Raw genomic sequence first — 17,653 nt, forward strand, 5'->3', positions numbered from 1 at the left:
TTTTCCGCCGGCCGCGCTTCAGCCATTTGATGAGGACCAGTCTCGTGCTTCTCAAGTTGCCTTGTTCATGCCCAAAAAGAATTCTGGGTAATTCTGCCATTCCATGACAAGGGAAGACCCCCGATTCTCATTTCATAGATGATATATCGTTTTATTAAAAACTGGATCATTGGATAATGCAGTTGGAGAGTTTTGATTGGCTAAGCCATCATGGGTTATCAGCCATTATACCATGATCTAAAAACACGGCAAGCATATGCGTGATTTTTTTCTGCCTTTTTATTTTTATTGTAGTCTAAGTTTCTATATTTTGGGGGCGTTTTAAAAAAAACAATTATTCCACTCGCGCTTGTTGGATATGAGATGATTATAGCGCCTCGTTGGCTATCTATCATCTCATATCCAACGCGCGCTCGTGGAATAATTGTTAAGTATGCGCGTGCATGGTACTGTAAGAAGCCAATTACCCTGATAGCTTATAGCCCATAAATAAGGTGTGAATCGTGCGAGGAGCACTATATACAGCCACGTTGATTTCCCGCAAATATATAGTGCTGGCCGTCCTAAAAATAAGGGCCGCATTTCATCGCAGATCGAGACTTCTGAATTATGGACTGCTGGTATTGTAGAGTTGCTTGTGGCAATAATAACTTCAGGGATCAATCACCATGCATCACAAATCTCTCCCATGACTTCGGTATCGACCATTGCCGTTATTTGTTTATTGAAAATTTCCCGCTAGTTCCAGGCTATATTATGAATTCCTCAGAAAAAAAGGAAGAATGCGCCTTTTCGTCGCACAGCGACGCTCATCACTTTAGGGTTGACGGATCGGTGACCGGTGGCGTTCACGCCTTTGTAAGCTGAACTGGTCGAGGAGGTGTGGAAGTATGGCGATCTCGTAACACACCACTGTTACATTGCACACAAATCGACCATTTTTTTTTTTGTTTCTTTCTTCCCATACACCTCCTTGCCTACTACATGATACAGATGCACGAAATGTCTCTAGGTCATTAAGTCATGTATTACACAGCAAAACCTAGTTTTAAAAGGTTACGGAGAAGAAGTCTCGGGTTTCTTGTCTCTTCTTAACCTTATATTCACTCGAAGATGGTAGACACTCATGCCTCATGAGGAAACTTCTAGTAATAAACTTCTTGAGTTGAACAGCCTTTAATAAGAATCAAAGGCGAGATACTTGTCGCTGAGCGTGGATTTACGGTAAACCTACCAATATATATTAATCCCAGGGGGGTTGGCGGATCGGTGAAGCCGGTACCTTGTTAACACGCGGGTTGGTCGGACGGAAAGGGTAGGTGAGAGCACCTTGTTCAGTTGACGGGTCGGTGAGGGGACCCTAGCTATTGAGATTAGTCTCTCTAAACATGAATATAAATAGATGAAAGAGCAAAACGTAAGGAATGTTTAGGGTAAATAGATCATGCCAAACCAAAACTGATGATTCTTTTGAAATTGCTTTATTTACCCGACACCCTACAGAAAATGAAAGTTTCAATTGCAAACTAATTTTTCTAGGTTTTGAACTGAATCACATTATCTCTTATCAATCACATAACAGGTTCTCTCTCGATGACTTGACTTCAGTATCTAGCGTTGTCAGTATTTGTTTATTGAGATTTGCACGCTAGTTCCCGGCTATATTATGAAACCCTTAGAAAAATGAAGTAGGCGTCACTTTAGCGCAATCCAACGCTTATCAGCCTGGTGCTGACGTTTCGGGGGTAGTGACCGTTGACGTTGAAGGCCACGCCTTTGTAACCTGAATTGGTGGAGGCTGTGCGGAAGTACGGCGATGACCCATCACCACACCAACTGTAACAATGTTTGTAACAATTACCAGTAAAACCAGACACAAAGAAGCCAGTGTAGAAAGAATGGTCGCAGATCAACAGCTGGTAGGAGTAGGCAGTAGAGGCTCCTACGGCATCCCACAATCCTAAAGCACTTCCATTCTTACCATACTGAGCTGCGGCTTTAACTGAGAAGTTGGATTTTCGCTTGAAATAAGCTTTTTTTCCAGTCTGGTGGTCGACGAACATGATTTCTGTAAACTAATTAACAACGAAAAAAAAAGTTATTTGGATTGCGGTTTGTCAGAGTCACTCTTACTTTGTCAACTGAAGATCAAAATATAGGTTTCAACTCGGAAATTTGTGATTTTTCCAAGGTGGCAAGATTTTTACGCATTAGAAAGGTTTCATTTCTTTCTTTTATAAGTCATATGCATGTCATTTGTATTGTTTGTTTGTTTGGCTGTTGTGCTCTTGGATTTATCGATTTGATCAGCAATTTTTTTTGAAAATGATATTATTAATGAATTCGGTAGAAGGTAGAGGTTTCTGACTGTTCTTGACCAGACAGGGAAACCTGTCTATGATTTGAAAATAGAAATTCTGAATGGTCTTCATGTGAGACCGACAAGTTGCGTCAGTGTTTATTATGTTGAAAATTGGGAGTTATTTAGCCTCGAAAAAAGTATAAACTACGTGTGCTGTTATTGGTTTATTACGACATTTGATCTAGCAACATACCGGAATGTTGTTGCAGTCAGTCCTGTAGCCATCACTTCCATAAGGAGTCTTAGCATTGTATGTGACTTCCATGCGGGGTTTGGCGTACTCATTGGTTGTGTAACACATGGTCCATCCTCCATTATATGACGTCATATCACAGTATGCTTGAAATGCGTTTGAGGGGCTTCCTGCATCCGGGTTCAACAAATATATGCCATCGCCGCGCGAAAGCCCTCTTGTCTTGATATGCAAGCAATCCTTGCCTGGAAGATGCAAGAAACACCGTAAGAGGTTCGATTTAGGTTTGATCCCTTGGGTACGATGAAAGGTGGCCAATTTCATGACATAAATTAAAGGAGCTACGAAACGGGAATTTCTCAGGGGCGAGAGCTCACACATTTAGTCCATAAGATTTATAGACAAAATCAGTCACTTGACAATCACTTGCTGCAATTAAAGAAAGAAACTGGTTTACGGACAGTGACCATGACTTGATCCACGCATAAGAGAATTTAAGGCAGGCTTTGGTAGATTGGCTGGATTGCATTATTACAGGGTGTTAGCTTAGTAAATCTCGAAAAGCAGAGCGTTAGCGTAATAACAAACAACAGTTTGAATGAACCAGGTTTTTGTTCTTTGCTTTGATAATTTGTTCCATTCCCCTCTCCCTTTTTAATTCAACTATTCCATCTTCCTTTGTCACGATTTTTTTTTTCTTTTTTTCTCTTCTCCTACTATTACGGACCTTTCTCTGTACCACATATTTACTGGGTTGCCAGTATGGCAAACCCAGTCGAGGTCTGCGTTTAGTTTGTTTGTTTTATTTATTTTATTTTATTTTAGTTTTTTTTTTTTCCGTGTCGGTAAAAGTCTTGCCTGTCACTTCCCTGGTAAGTGGTGTCTTTGTGCATAGAGCCTTCTGCGCGTATTTTCTTAGGATCGAGAGGGTAGTGGAACTGCGTAGATTTCTCTGGTGGACACAGTAGAATCATTAAATTAGCCTGCAATGGCGTCGAAAGTCATGTAACGCGAATGGCGTTTTAGTGGATCCTTAAACAAAATATACCCTTATGGAGCTCAATGATGGAAAGTCAGTTGGATAAAATAGGCAGTCGGTGAAAAACCAACATCTGAAATCTCAAAAGCGACGAGTAATGGACTTCGACAACAATCTATCCCCCGTCGAGCCGAAATGAAAGTGAGCTGTATTTACCTGAAGTACAGATTGAGTTTCTTGTCTTCACGCACGCAATGAAATAGGAAGAGGTTTTCGCCTCTAAGAGCAAATATGTTGTTTGTTTCAATAAATTTTTCGCTGGAAAAGGATTCTGTGGTATTTTCTGCCTTTGTGAATTATAATATCATGTTGTGTATTGAATTTTCGAGCTTAAAGAATCTCGCCCACCCAGTTTGCATTGCGCCCTCACGCTCAACTTACGCTCTTCATTCGCCTTTTTTCAGGGCATCCGAAAATCCATGTTTTATCACCTTGATATTCCCTCCTTTATTTCGACAATTTATAGGCGTTATTTAGGTCCTGTTTCCTCTGGAATTATTTGTATAGTTTCTGAACTATCTTTGTGATTCGCATTCGTGGAAGAAAATTCTTTCCAAGGGCACTGTGTAGTTGGTTTTCTGTCACGGTTCGTAGAAATGTCGGCCAATATGGCGGACAGCCGTCCTGCTAGGGGCCGTCCAAGAAGGCCAGAAGGCATCAAACGTTTAAAACTCAGGGAATCCACATACAATCTGTGGATTGAACGGAAGGAGGCCCTTTGGCTACAAGGAATCACGAATAATGATTTTGCGGCGATCCTTCTTCACCAGCAACTTACACGAGAGCGTGATCGATCTCCTCACGCTCATCGAGATAATACTTCACCTCAAGTGCATCAAGGTAAAACATTGAATATTTTTTTTAAAAACTCTCTTTTTATTATGCCATCATAGCAGTTGTAGTATTTCGCCATTTTTTTATACATTGCGCGTCCTTTTGTATTTTTTGGTAGAAAAAAGGCAGCTATTCCTTCAGTCGACCCCGATGGGTAAAGAAATAAGGACTGAGAATATCACAATTTCCCCTTTATCCTTTGCTGGTGCTGCAGAAAACTCAAGTTTGAGCAAGTGAGTACTTATAATTTAGCGTAGAATCTACAATCGGTGTGTTGTGTAAAAAGGATAGATTTGGAAACCTTGTACTAATATCATACAACAATAATGAGTTTCTTCATGGCTTCAGTCGTCGCTCGTGGAGATGATGCGCAGTTACTTTAAGGCCGGGACACATTAGGTGATAAGTCGCTGCGACACGTTGTGGGGACTAGTCGTCGCAACAATTCCCCTTGTGTGACACGGTTAATTTCATGAAAATCATTGTCGCTGCGGCAGAATTTTGTCGCTGCGATCAGTCGCACGAATTCAAACCAGTTTGAATTCGTGCGACTTATCGCAGCGACAAAATTAGCGAAAGCAGCGTTGTCGCATCGTGTGTACACTTGTGGTCTGTCTTCTGTGATGTATCATGGTAGGGAGGGTAAATGCTCGTAGAAATTAGCTACAAGCTACTCTAAAAATCCGAGGGTAAATAAAGATATATGATATATGATGATATGATTCTGGCAACAAGTCGCTGCGACAAAATGTAAATGAACCAACGAGAGAACGTCATATGGTCTGCCATATTGATAAAGAAAACTACTTCACATTCCCTCATACGAGACCATTATGTGTGCACCAAAAAGGCGTCATGTTGCAGCGACTTGTTTTGCAAGTAGTACACACGGAGCAACTTGTCGCAGAGACATGTCGCTGCGACTTGTCGCCTAGTGTGTCCCGGCCTTTATTAAAAAGACACCTAATTGGTTCTCATTGGCTTTGCGACCATGGGGACGAGAGCTAGTCTCGTTCCCACATCTCCCACGGTCATTTCCAATGACAGAGTGAGATCTGGGTACGAGATTAGACGAGACCAATATAACTTTTACAGCATGGCGCGAAGCTTAAAACAGATTGGAAAAAAAGAATCATGGAGCATGGGGATGTGTTTTCTCTCCTCATCATCTCTTGGTCCTTGCAATTACTGGCTTAGTTTTGATGAAATTACCTTTTCTCGAGAAACATTCCGGTCCGGTTTGCAAGAGGGCCGATCAGTTTAATTCCAAGGTTAATCATTACGTAATGGGTGAATTCATAGTACCTTATTACACGAAATTTTCGCGACATGTTTATATCGCGATTTTCATCCGCGCATATTTCGCAACAATTAAATTTCACGGTTTTGTAAAAAGTATATATTTTCAATCACTTTAATTTCGTGTTTTTGAGTAGCACACAATTTAAATTTCATTGGCAATAATGCACTGACGGTAATACTTCCCTTCCAGTTAACACATCTTATTTCCACCCTCTCCCATCCTGTCAAGACATAAATCTCCTTACCCCCCATCCCCCCTCCTCCCTGTGCACTGCTAAAAAAGTTGCATGTATTTGTTACAGTTAAATTTAAATTCAGGTTAATTTTAATTTCAACCTAGGTCATTTAAATTTCAAACTAGCTTAAAATTTAAAGTAGGAAACATCTGCAAGGAACATTGTAAAGGGAGGGTGGGGTACGATAGAAGTACTGGAGAGGATCAGGGAGGAATAGTTCAGTAGAAGGGAGGAAAAGATGTCTTGTTGTTTTTTGGACTCCCTAAAAAATCCAAGCCCCTGTTTTTTAACTACACCCCCACAAAAAGAAAAATCCATTTTTAGACAGCTGATTAAAACTGAAACAACAGTAGTTACAAAAATTTAAACTGGTTTGAAAAAAAAAATGGTTAAAAAAATTCAAACCAAAAACAAAATTAAACCACAACATATCCACTTGTCTACAACAACTTTAACTTCTGTAGCCTCACATGCACAGGAAAAGGCTTCTTCTATCACTCGTCTTCTTTTTCTTTTACCACTTCTTACTTACAGGACACAATTCCACAACAACCACTACTACCGTTTAAACTAAGGCGGTTAATACTATTTTTTTTTTCTAGAAGTTTCTAAATCAACTCTATTTTTGTACATTACAACATATCTATTTTTGGTATCGCTGATTAATGTTGACTGACCAGTATAACTCTAAAAAGTTCTGGCATGTAGAATTTAATTAGCCTACTCCGGAAAATTCTGCGAAGTTTCTAACTCCATGACACTAATGTAAAGTTTTGCCGAATAACAGCGTTGAACAGCATTTTGGAGAAGAGACATGAACTCCTTGGTTAATTGTAATCTGGGATTATAGCGTTAATCGGCTTTTGAACAACCGAGCCAAGGTTTTTGCGAACCTCGTCTCCAGGACCTTCCCCTTCCTCTTTCTATAGTTTCAGGCGGCAAGTTACGTTTGGTCTCGGATCTTAGTAGATCAGCTAATCAGTTTGTTCCGAAATTCAAGTTAAAATACCATGGTTTGCCTCCCCAGGCTGCAATGTTTCGAGAATTCTTGTTATTTTTTCGTTTTATTTAGAGTCTGGTTATCATCGTGTGGACATTAATAGTAATTTTTTGAAATATCTGGGTGTTCCTTGGAGATTCTCGGGATTCGTTAGGTATTTTGTTTTCAGAGTTTTACCTTTTGGTTTATTATCAGCTTGCTATTTATTTACTAGAATGTTTCGGCCATTCGTTGCACGTTGGAGATCACTCGGTATTTTTGCTATTTTGTATATTGACGATGGCATTTTTGCTCGCAGATCTCCTACCGATGCGAGATCTACTTCTTCATTGGTCAGGTCTCACCTTCAGAATTCTGGTTGGAAGTACAACGAAAATAAGTCCAGTTGGGAGCCCCGTCAGATTGGCGAGAGAAAAAGATTGTGAAGTTGAAGTCTGTTTTGACCTGGCTAAAAATGATTTTCCTAACCTTCGAGTTTGAGACGTAGCTAGTCAGTTTGTGAGTTTGTCATTTCCCTCACTGTTGCTTTGGCCCAATTGCCCGCTTGTTCAAAAGACAAATGTACTTTTTCCTTCAACTAAGGCGTTCGTGGAAGGACGCGCTTTCTAATCCCGGAGGCGTTTTACAAGAATTGAAATCCTGGGTAGGGCATGTAGATGCATTTAACGGTGACCCCATTAATACACCTGTCGTGTAAAGCGATTTCGACCTTTGACGCTAGTCTGTCGGGTTATGGTGCTCACGTTTCTTGCTGTAACGAGATCAAATTTTTTTCTGTAATCTGGAATGATTATGAACGTGTCATGAGTTCCTTGTATCGGGAGTATCTTTTCAGACTTTTCCGACCCAATGGATCCCGAGGGAAGAGAATGAGTAGGCCGATTATTTGAGTCGTATCGTTGATCCCCACGATGGGATATTAAATCCTAAATTGTTAACTATAAAATAAGTGTGGACCTTTCGATGTGGAACGCATGGCTTGTCATTATAACTCACATTTGTCCAGGTTCAACTCGAAATTTTGGTGTCCAGGTACCGAGGCTGCTGATTGTTGTGGAGTATTTTTAAATACCATCGTGGAAAATTGTAAAGCAAATATCTGTTTACTGGTTTTGATCGGAGTCAACGCCGTTAACAACAGTTTTAAATGTGAACAAACATTCTAACCATATGGTTGGGTCACGGAATATGGACTTTGGACTTTGGACTTTGGACTTTGGACTTTGGACTTCGGAATTGAACTGGACATTGGCCAAGCTATTGAAGCAAAAAAATCACTGAAATACTGTCAGTGAATTAAAAAAAAAAAATTGCATAAAATTCCTTCAAACAAAGTGTATACTACCCGTAGCCTCTTGTTCCAAGCAATACAACATGGCGACGACCACAAGGTCGACAAAACAAAACACGTCGCGATTGTACCCTCAATCATTACACTGGACTTTACCTGAGCAGTTTCTTCCGTCTCCTCCATATCCTTTTTTGCAAGTGCAATTGTAAGATCCTATGGTATTTGTACAGTTGGCAGTCGCGTGACATTTGTTTTCAGATGAACACTCGTCAATGTCTAGAACCAAATTAACATAACAAAGGGAACTCAAAGACTGCACTTTCAAACAAAGCACTACAACAAGGTCGGTGTGCGCGAAAACTTCACGCGACTAACGGGTGAGTCGCGATTGTACCCTCAATCACTAGACCGGACTTTACCTAAGCAGTTTCTTCCATCTCCTTCATATCCTTTTTTGCAAGCGGAATTATAAGATCCTAACGTATTTGTACAGTTAACATTCACGTGACAGTTGTTTTCAGACGAACACTCATCAATGTCTGTAACCAAATGAACATAACAAAGGGAACTCGAGGACAAAGCACGACAACAAAGTCGGTTTTTGCGAAAACATCACGTGACTAACGGGCACGCAAGGCGTGCAAAACAAAGCTGTAACCATCAGTCGCGATAAAACCTTCGTTACGTCTTTTTGACTTTACCTGAGCAGTTTCTTCCATCTCCTCCATATCCTTCTCTGCAAGTGCAATTGTAAGATCCTATGGTATTCGTACATGTGGCATTCACGTGACACTTGTTTTCAGACGAACACTCATTAATGTCTGGAACAAGTTAAACATCGAACAAATCAATAGTTAGTTTTCGAGGTCTTTCACTGAGAGTGCGTCTTTCATAGATCCTGTCTCGATTCTGCAATAAAAACTATCTACTACCGATCTCGCTGTTATATTTCTGTCGGCACTCATGATGGCGATGGAATAAGGTTAAATTATCTACTAACATGAAAACGCATGCCATGCTTCTTGTCGGTAATATCCGGGAAGTTTTATTTGCGAATTAATCATTATACACAGTCAACCCAACAATTGAGATCACTCCTTAAGTTAATTGCTTTGAAAAATCCTACATCGATCGTATTTCTGAAAGAAGCTCTCAATTCTGTGCAAGTTGCTGTAGATTAAATTCGCCAGATAGAGACATTTTCAACTAAAATCCCTTTGTTTTGACCCAGGTTGTCCGTTATGTTTTGGACAAGATTAAGTGAACGATTCAAATACGATTAGAGGCTATATATCAGGCTATTCAACTTTAAAATGGCACGCCGCTCGATTCTTTGGCATCCGTCAAATTACTCTCGGAGATACGTGGCTGAAACCAATTAACAGAACATTTCGTAAGGCTCAAATTTTTAGATGGGATCTTAACGTTTGGGTCAATTTATACTAGAGACGCATCATCCGCATAATGGCTCGTCATCATAATTCACATTTGTCCAGGTTCCGAGGCTGCTGATAGTTGTGGAGTATTTTTAAATACCATCGTGGAAACTTGCAAAAAATCTGTTTACTGGTTTTGATTGGATTCAACGCCGTTAACAACAGTTTTAAATGTGAACAACCATTCTAACCATATGGTTAAGTCATGGAATATGGACTTGGATTTCGGAATTGAACTGGACATTAACCAAGTTATTGTAGCAAAATCACTGAAATACTGTGAATTTTAAAGGAAATCGGCTAAAATATTTATTCAAGCAAAGTGTAGACAACCCGTAGCCTCTTGTTCCAAGCGATAAGACATGGCGACGACCACAAAGTCGACGGGAGCCAAAATATCGCGTGACTAATGGGTACGCAAGGCGTCCAAAACAAAACTGTAAGCATTAGTCGCAATAATACCTTCCTTACATCTTTTTGATATTACCTGAGCAGTTTCTTCCGTCTCCTCCATATCCTTTTTTGCAAGTGCAATAGTAAGATCCTATGGTATTCGTACATGTGGCATTCACGTGACACTCGTTTTCAGACGAGCACTCGTTAATGTCTGGAACCAAATGAAAATTAAAAAGAACGAACTTGAGGATTTCAATTTCAAACAAAGCAACATGGCGACGACAACAAGGTCTGTGTGTGTGAAAACATCACTTGACTAACGTTCACTCAAGGAGTGCAAAAGAAAACTGTCAGCATCCGTCGTAATAATACCTTTATTAAACTGGACTTTACCTGGGCAACCTGGTCCGTCTCCTCCATATCCTTTTTTGCAAGTGCAATTGTAAGATCCTATGATATTGGTACAGGTGGCATTCACGAGACAGTTGTTTTCGGATGAACACTCGTCAATGTCTGGAACCAAATGAATATAACAAAGGGAACTCGAGGAGTACACTTTCAAACAGAGCATGACAACAAGGTGGGGGTTTGCGAAAACATCACGTGACTGACGGGCACGCAAGGCGTGCAAAACAAAACTGTAAGCATCGGTCGCGATAATACCTTCGTTACATCTTTTTGAGTTTACCTAAGCAGTTTCTTCCATCTCCTCCATATCCTTCTCTGCAAGTGTAATTGTAAGATCCTATGGTATTTGTACATGTGGCATTCACGTGACACTTGTTTTCAGACGAACACTCGTTAATGTCTGGAACAAGTTAAACATCGAACAAATCAATAGTTAGTTTTCGAGGTCTTTCACTGAGAGTGCGTCTTTCATAGATCCTGTCTCGATTTTGCAATAAAAACTATCTACTACCGATCTCGCTGTTATATTTCTGTCGGCACTCATGATGGCGATGGAATAAGGTTAAATTATCTATTAACATGAAAAGCATGCCATGCTTCCTGTCGGTAATATCCGGGAAGTTTTATTTGCGAATTAATCATCATACACAGTCAACCCAACAATTAAGATCACTCCTTAACTTAAATGCTTTGAAAAATCCTATATTGATCGTATTTCTGAAAACAGCTCTCAATTATCTGCAAGTTGTTGTAGATTAAATTCGCCTCATAGAGACGTTTTTGACTAAAATCCCTTTGTTTTGACCCAGGTTTTCCCGTATGTTTTGGACAAGATTATGTGAACGATTCAAATACGATTAGAGGCTATATATCAGGCTATTCAACTTTAAAATGGCACGCCGCTCGATTCTTTGGCATCCGTCAAATTACTCTCGGAGATACGTGGCTGAAACCAATTAACAGAACATTTCGTAAGGCTCAAATTTTTAGATGGGATCTTAACGTTTGGGTCAATTTATACTAGAGACGCATCATCCGCATAATGGCTTGTCATTATAATTCACATTTGTCCAGGTTCCGAGGCTGCTGATTGTTGTGGAGTATTTTTAAGAAACCGTCCAGATAAGAACGATAGCAACAACGGCAACGAACATGTTGGAATTCAATTGTTATGCAAAAAGGTGATAACTTTTCTATTGTCTATACTTTCTCCTGATTGGCTAAAACAGCAAAAGTTAACAAAAGATCATAAAAGCAGTATTATATTCATCCTTACTTTCCAACCATCTTCCATCTTTCATCTGGTCTCAGTTTAAATGAATTCCACAGAAATCGTATGTGGGGAACATAAAAAATTGTAAACGTTTCTTGGCTTTTGTTTTCAACTCTTGTGATTGGTCAAAATCTTTTAACACAAAAAAGCACCCTTTCAAAGTGGGCTGTAAATAATTTTATTGCGTTAACGGCTTTCCTGTAGGTTTATGCATTCTCTGTGTAAAAATGGTAACATTCCTATGTGGGGAAAGCCCCGTTGCCCCATAACAAAGGAAATTGCTATCCATTTTACACGGATCATTACTTAAATACCATTGTGGAAACTTGCAAAAAATCTGTTTACTGGTTATGATTAGAGAAAACGCCGTTAAAAACAGTTTTAAATGTGAACAACCATTCTAACCACATGGTTGAGTCACGGAATATGGACTTTGGACTTTGGATTATGGAATTGAACTGGACATTGACCAAGCTATTGTAGCAATAAAAAGAATCCCCGAAATACTGTGAATTTTAAAGGAAATCGGCTAAAATTCCTTAAAGCAAAGTGTAGACTACCCGTAGCCTCTTGTTTCAAGCGATACAACATGGCGACGACCACAGGGACGACGGGTGTCAATATATCACGTGACTAATGGGCAAGCAAGGCGTGCAAAACAAAACTGTCTGCATCAGTCGCGATTGTACCCTCAATCATTAGACTGGACTTTAACTCGAGTACTGCACTGTCAAACAAAGCACGACAACAAGGTGGGTTGGTGCCAAAACATTACGTGACTAACGGGCATGCAAGGCGTGCAAAACAAAACTGTAAGCAACAGTCGCGATAATACCTTCGTTACATCTTTTTGACTTTACCTGAGCAGTTTCTTCCGTCTCCGGTAAATCCTTCTTTGCAAGTGCATTTGTAAGATCCTATGGTATTCGTACATGTGGCATTCACGTGACACTCGTTTTTAGACGAACACTCGTTAACGTCTAGAACAAGTTAAACATCGGGAAAAATCAATAGTTAGTTATTGAAGCTCTTTCAGTGAGAAAGCGTCTTTTACAGTTCCTGTCTCGATCTTGCAATAAATGATGATGGAGATGGAATTAGATTAGATTATCTATTCTTGGTTTGCATCCACGTGATGAGACGGCCATGCTGGCGTACAAAACAATTGAAAATGACCTCACAAATCTTGCATTTTACTGCATTGTTCTGTACACCAACATGGGCGCCGTGACACCGGATACAAATCGTCAATTAACATGATAATATCCGGGAACTTTTATTTGCGAATGAATAATTATACACAGGCAACCCAACAATTGAGATCAGTCAGTAACTTTGTTGCTTTGACGAATCCTATATCGATCGTATTTCTGAAAGAAGCTCTAAATTGTCTGCAAGTTCATGTAGATTAAATTCGCCTGATAGAGACGTTTTCAACTAACATCCCTTTGTTTTGGACCAGGTCGTCCCAAATGTGTATGTTTTGGACCAGATAAAGTGAACGATTCAAAGACAATTACAGGCTAGATATTAGGCTATTAAACCTTAAAATGGCACGGCGTTCGATTCTTTGGCATCCATTAAGTTACTCTCGGAGCCACGTGGCTGAAACCGATTAACACAACATTTCGTATGGCTCAATTTTTGAGATGGCATCTTAACGTTTGGGTGAATTTATACTATATATATATATATATAGAAAGTTATGGGAAACTCAACCCTGGACAACTTCTGGGGAAAACTGTAATTGCCCTGAGCGGGATTTGAATCCACGTCCCCCGGATCACTAGTCGGGTGTGATGACCACTACACTATCAGGACAACCATGCTGGCAACATGGCTGATTTATCATTTAATGTGTGGCATTTACGTGGGACTCCCTAATGAGCCAGTTTTTCTATGTGATAACGCTGGATCAACATGTGATTCAACATGTGTAGTGGTCATCACACCCGACTAGTGATCAGGGGGACGTGGGTTCAAATCCCGCTCAGGGCAATTACAGTTTTCCCCAGAAGTTGTCCAGTGTTGAGTTTCCCATAACTTTCTCTCAATTTCTCCTCAACTTGGACTGTGAATCCATTTGCGATCCTCCTGGGGGTGATACGCTGTTGGCTCAAGGGATCTACTTAACTATATATTATATATATATATATATATATATATAGATATATATATATATATATATATATATATATAAACGGCCGAATTTATATTTAAGAAGAATAACTCGTTTAAGATGATTTCGTCTGCAATTCGTCTAGATATATACATCTGGTGTTTATTGTGTCCAGAATTGACTCTTATTAGACGCACGCTCAATTTTGACGTCCAACATGAAGTTTCCCTTTAAGGCTAAGCATTTGCTACCTAGTTCAACAACAAGGTAAGTGGAAAAGTTAGCGTTAGCGTTATTTTTAGCTTTGGGTAAATGCAGCAGTTAATCTTTACTTTTTATTGAGCAGCATTTGGAAGATACTTTGTGACGTTAATTGTCTTATTCCGAGACACGAGTGATGTTGAAGTTGGCGAGAAGTGCAAGGGGACACTTTGTGACGCTTATTGAAATCGTCGTGCATCTAATTAGGGTCAATCCTGGACATATGTGAACATCACAGCTTGTGTTGTACTTCAGTAGCGTCCCGTTTTCACAAAACGCAAACGAACGCAATCATAAGCCCAAGCGCAAAGAAATGGATACGTTTTGATACTTGCGCTTGTACTTATGCTTGCATCAGGCCCGTTTTCATGGTGAATTAAACACTGTAGTGAAAACCGGGATTTAGAAAACCTCATTCCCACGACTTTCTTGTTCCCGGTCCTGGGAACGAAATTTCGTATTTGCGTATTTTTTGGGTGGAGGGGTGGGTTAGGCGCTCTTTGTAAAAAAAATACATCATTATCCGTACCTTCGTTGCAGAGGTCACCATTGAATCCAGGGGGGCATAAACAGCGATATCTTTTCTGTGTAAAACCGGATTGACATGTTCCACCGTTTTTACACTGAGATTTACCACAGGCGTTCTGAACAAGAAAAAGAAATTATACATCACTGTCATTTGTATGGTGGAGTGTAAAAGAAACGGTAATTATTAGATCATAGGCGAGAACCAATCAAAATGCCCGCCTTATTGAGCATATATAATAAGTATATTAGCCTTAGTTGTATATAAGAGAAAATTGCTTAAATTGTCAAGATAAGTGCGAGGACCACTTCTTCCTTCTTCTCCCTTCTTTTCTCTTTCATCTATAACGGGCACTTCCAATACATGGATGCACTTATTTCATAAATGTAAACATTAACCCAAATGCCAATGCAGGTGTCACACACAGTTAAGGCCAAAAGCAAACTAAGGTTAATTAACAACTATTTACCTAAGGGGTACACTTGTCCCAGAGTCTTTTCTTGAACCGTGAGAGAGTCCCGAAGCGGCGAGAAAGAGACTCGCGACTGGTCTTTGCTACTTCGCGGCTTTCTCGAGGCTCAAGAAAAACCTCTGGGACCAGGGTACCGAATTGGGAGTGGCTATTGGTGGATATTTACCATGCTGCGAAGCTTTACCACCAGCCACAGACACAGCACCACAAAGAGGTAAATATCCAACACTAGCTAGCCAGTGACATCTGCACCGATAGCTCATGCATTTATTCCTGCAACGGTTATAATATTTTCGGTCGCAAATCCCGCACGGTTTGGTCGGACGTGAATAGCAAAGGATATTCGGAGTTTGAGGAGCCAATCACAGCGCGCTCTTAACTCTTTCCACTGTTTAAGCAAAAACTAAACATAGATATTTCATGTTAACACGGCTGTATTTGTGTCACAGGAGTGAATTAAACTGAATGTCTCACCTCCGTTCCTCGATAAATGTAATCTTCGGCGTTGATCAAATCTTTACCGTGTTCAGCGTGAGTAGAATTGTTCAGCTCACATGTATGTTTTCCATCTGTGTTCGCTTTAGTCTTGAAGTTGACGCTGACGCAGTCATGTTCTTGGTAACAAATCCATTCGCATCCATGTATATTGTGTACTTCATAACTCTTTATTGTATGATTCTTTAAACGTCCGTTAGCAACGGAAAGAGAAGGCTGAAACGTGAGCGCACGACAAGGGCCTGCACAAAAAGAATCGTTAATGAATCTTTTGCTTTGATGTCGCAACGTTTGGAGAGGCGTAATACGAGCGAGTTAGGTATTGTGGGATTTTTTTAATGTAAGCAAAATGATTGCAGAAGTGATTAGAGTAATCGCGAAAAACACTTACACACATTACGTCCCATTTACAGAAAAAAAAAATTGCAAAGCTTCGAACCCAAGGTATAGTACCGGTATTATGGAATTTTTTTAATTCGAAATTTGAACTTTAATCTCCAAAGGAAACACTTGTGTTTAATTGTTTCAGACATATATATTTGTAAAGTTAAAGATGGACCAGATCGCTGATGATCGGATGATACAAAAAAATGAACCAGTATGAACCACATAATATCAGCGTTTTGAAGCAACAAGGATAATAAAGGTATGTTGAAAATATCATTTTAGCAGGTGTTTGACAATTTTAATGTGAATCCCCGTAAAAGCGAAGGATTTCTAACTTCTATTCCAAATATTCCTATTCCGGAATACGGTCAATCGAACGCACTCTTGATTTAAAATAAGTCTCGGTCCAACTGTTTCAAGAGTTTAAATCTAGTAATGGCGAACCTTCAAAAATTAAAATTCTAGTTTAACTTAACTTACATCTTCCGTCGAATTTGGGCTTAATTAACCGGCACAGGGAACCTTAATATGAGTGCTGCCATTTTGAAAAAATGCCGTTGGAACCTACTAATTTAGCAGGGCGTCAAGTTCCTATTTTTCCTACTTTTTTTCTATTTTTTGGCCTGCTTCCTATTTTCTCGAATTTTTTCAAGAAATTCCTAATTTTTCCCATTTTTTTCAGGATTTTACCGAGTGCAGGGGTACATTTTGAAATATTTGAGATATAATTTTCAATAAAATTGGTAAACTATTCAACAAAAAAAAACAAAAAAAAACGCGGAATAATAACCTTTTGAAACTTGTGTCCAGACTTTCTCGATGTTTTTGGTAGCATGCAAAGAAGTCTGGGAGGTCATTTGCGTGCTTGTGCAGCTGCTATGTGGAATTAAGGAAGCTGGTAATTCAATCCGATTTTATCCTTTTTGTTTTTGAGCAATACTGAGTTGGGGTATGCAATCTCTTTAGAGACAGTTGTATCTTTGTCTTTATAGCATTGTTCTATTCGAAAAAAGTTCAAATATTTTTCAACCTTATACGTTTTCTGCTAGCTGTTAGAGTGGTAACCATTACAAACAAACTCTTGTTTACACACGGTATAATTGTTCGGATATACTCAACGTGTTCCCCTTATGACCAAAAAGGGACAAGACGTAGCTTTCAATAAACTTTTGAACATAAGAAAATTTTATTCAGCTTCTAAAGGGAATCCAATGAATTACTTAGAGAAAATAGGACAAAAGAGTGAATTGATAACTAAAAAACTGCGTAAACTGTTGCACAAGGCCATGTTGTCAACGACAAACACTGTCAAAAATAAGAGCAAAGCTAAGCTTACCGTCTGCTAAAATAGCCCAAAAATATTAAGCGTTCGATTCTTTTTGTTTACGAATAGTCTTTGTTGACTTTTACTGTATGTAAAGACATCTTAGAAAGTACTGTATGTGATGTAATTTGGAAGGTGAAGGACAAGTTTCCCTTGGTAAAAAGTTTTAGCATTTGTTTCTATGAAGGATACCTGCCATCTTGTCTATTAGATATTAAATAAGGCATTGGGTTGTTAAACAGAGCTGGTGTTGGCTTTGTTAAGAGGAGTAGAGTTGATGGAACGTTTCCTATTTTGTT

The 17,653-nt window shown here is 39.5% G+C and overlaps 2 protein-coding genes across 3 annotated transcripts in view; both read right to left on the reverse strand.

The window, feature by feature from the left end:
- LOC137978606 (adhesion G protein-coupled receptor E1-like) overlaps positions 1-17,653 on the reverse strand; it is a 193,562-nt gene that overhangs the window by 174,466 nt on the left and 1,443 nt on the right. The gene's annotated exons all lie outside the window — the stretch shown is intronic.
- The window catches only part of LOC137978604 (fibulin-1-like), a 36,071-nt gene continuing 19,881 nt past the window's right edge, over positions 1,464-17,653 (reverse strand). The window contains exons 7-12 of one of the 2 annotated variants that reach the window (XM_068825599.1): positions 10,483-10,602; positions 10,181-10,300; positions 8,959-9,078; positions 8,414-8,533; positions 2,556-2,800; positions 1,464-2,075 (exon numbers count right to left, since the gene is read on the reverse strand). In XM_068825599.1, the coding sequence (XP_068681700.1) occupies positions 1,701-2,075; positions 2,556-2,800; positions 8,414-8,533; positions 8,959-9,078; positions 10,181-10,300; positions 10,483-10,602 (1,100 nt within the window). In that variant the 3' untranslated portion in view covers positions 1,464-1,700. The remainder of the gene's footprint in view (positions 2,076-2,555; positions 2,801-8,413; positions 8,534-8,958; positions 9,079-10,180; positions 10,301-10,482; positions 10,603-17,653) is intronic. The other variant, XM_068825600.1, reaches the window with a different exon arrangement.

Source organism: Montipora foliosa, chromosome 12, assembly GCF_036669935.1.
Source record: "Montipora foliosa isolate CH-2021 chromosome 12, ASM3666993v2, whole genome shotgun sequence".
NCBI classification, from domain to species: Eukaryota; Metazoa; Cnidaria; class Anthozoa; order Scleractinia; family Acroporidae; genus Montipora; species Montipora foliosa.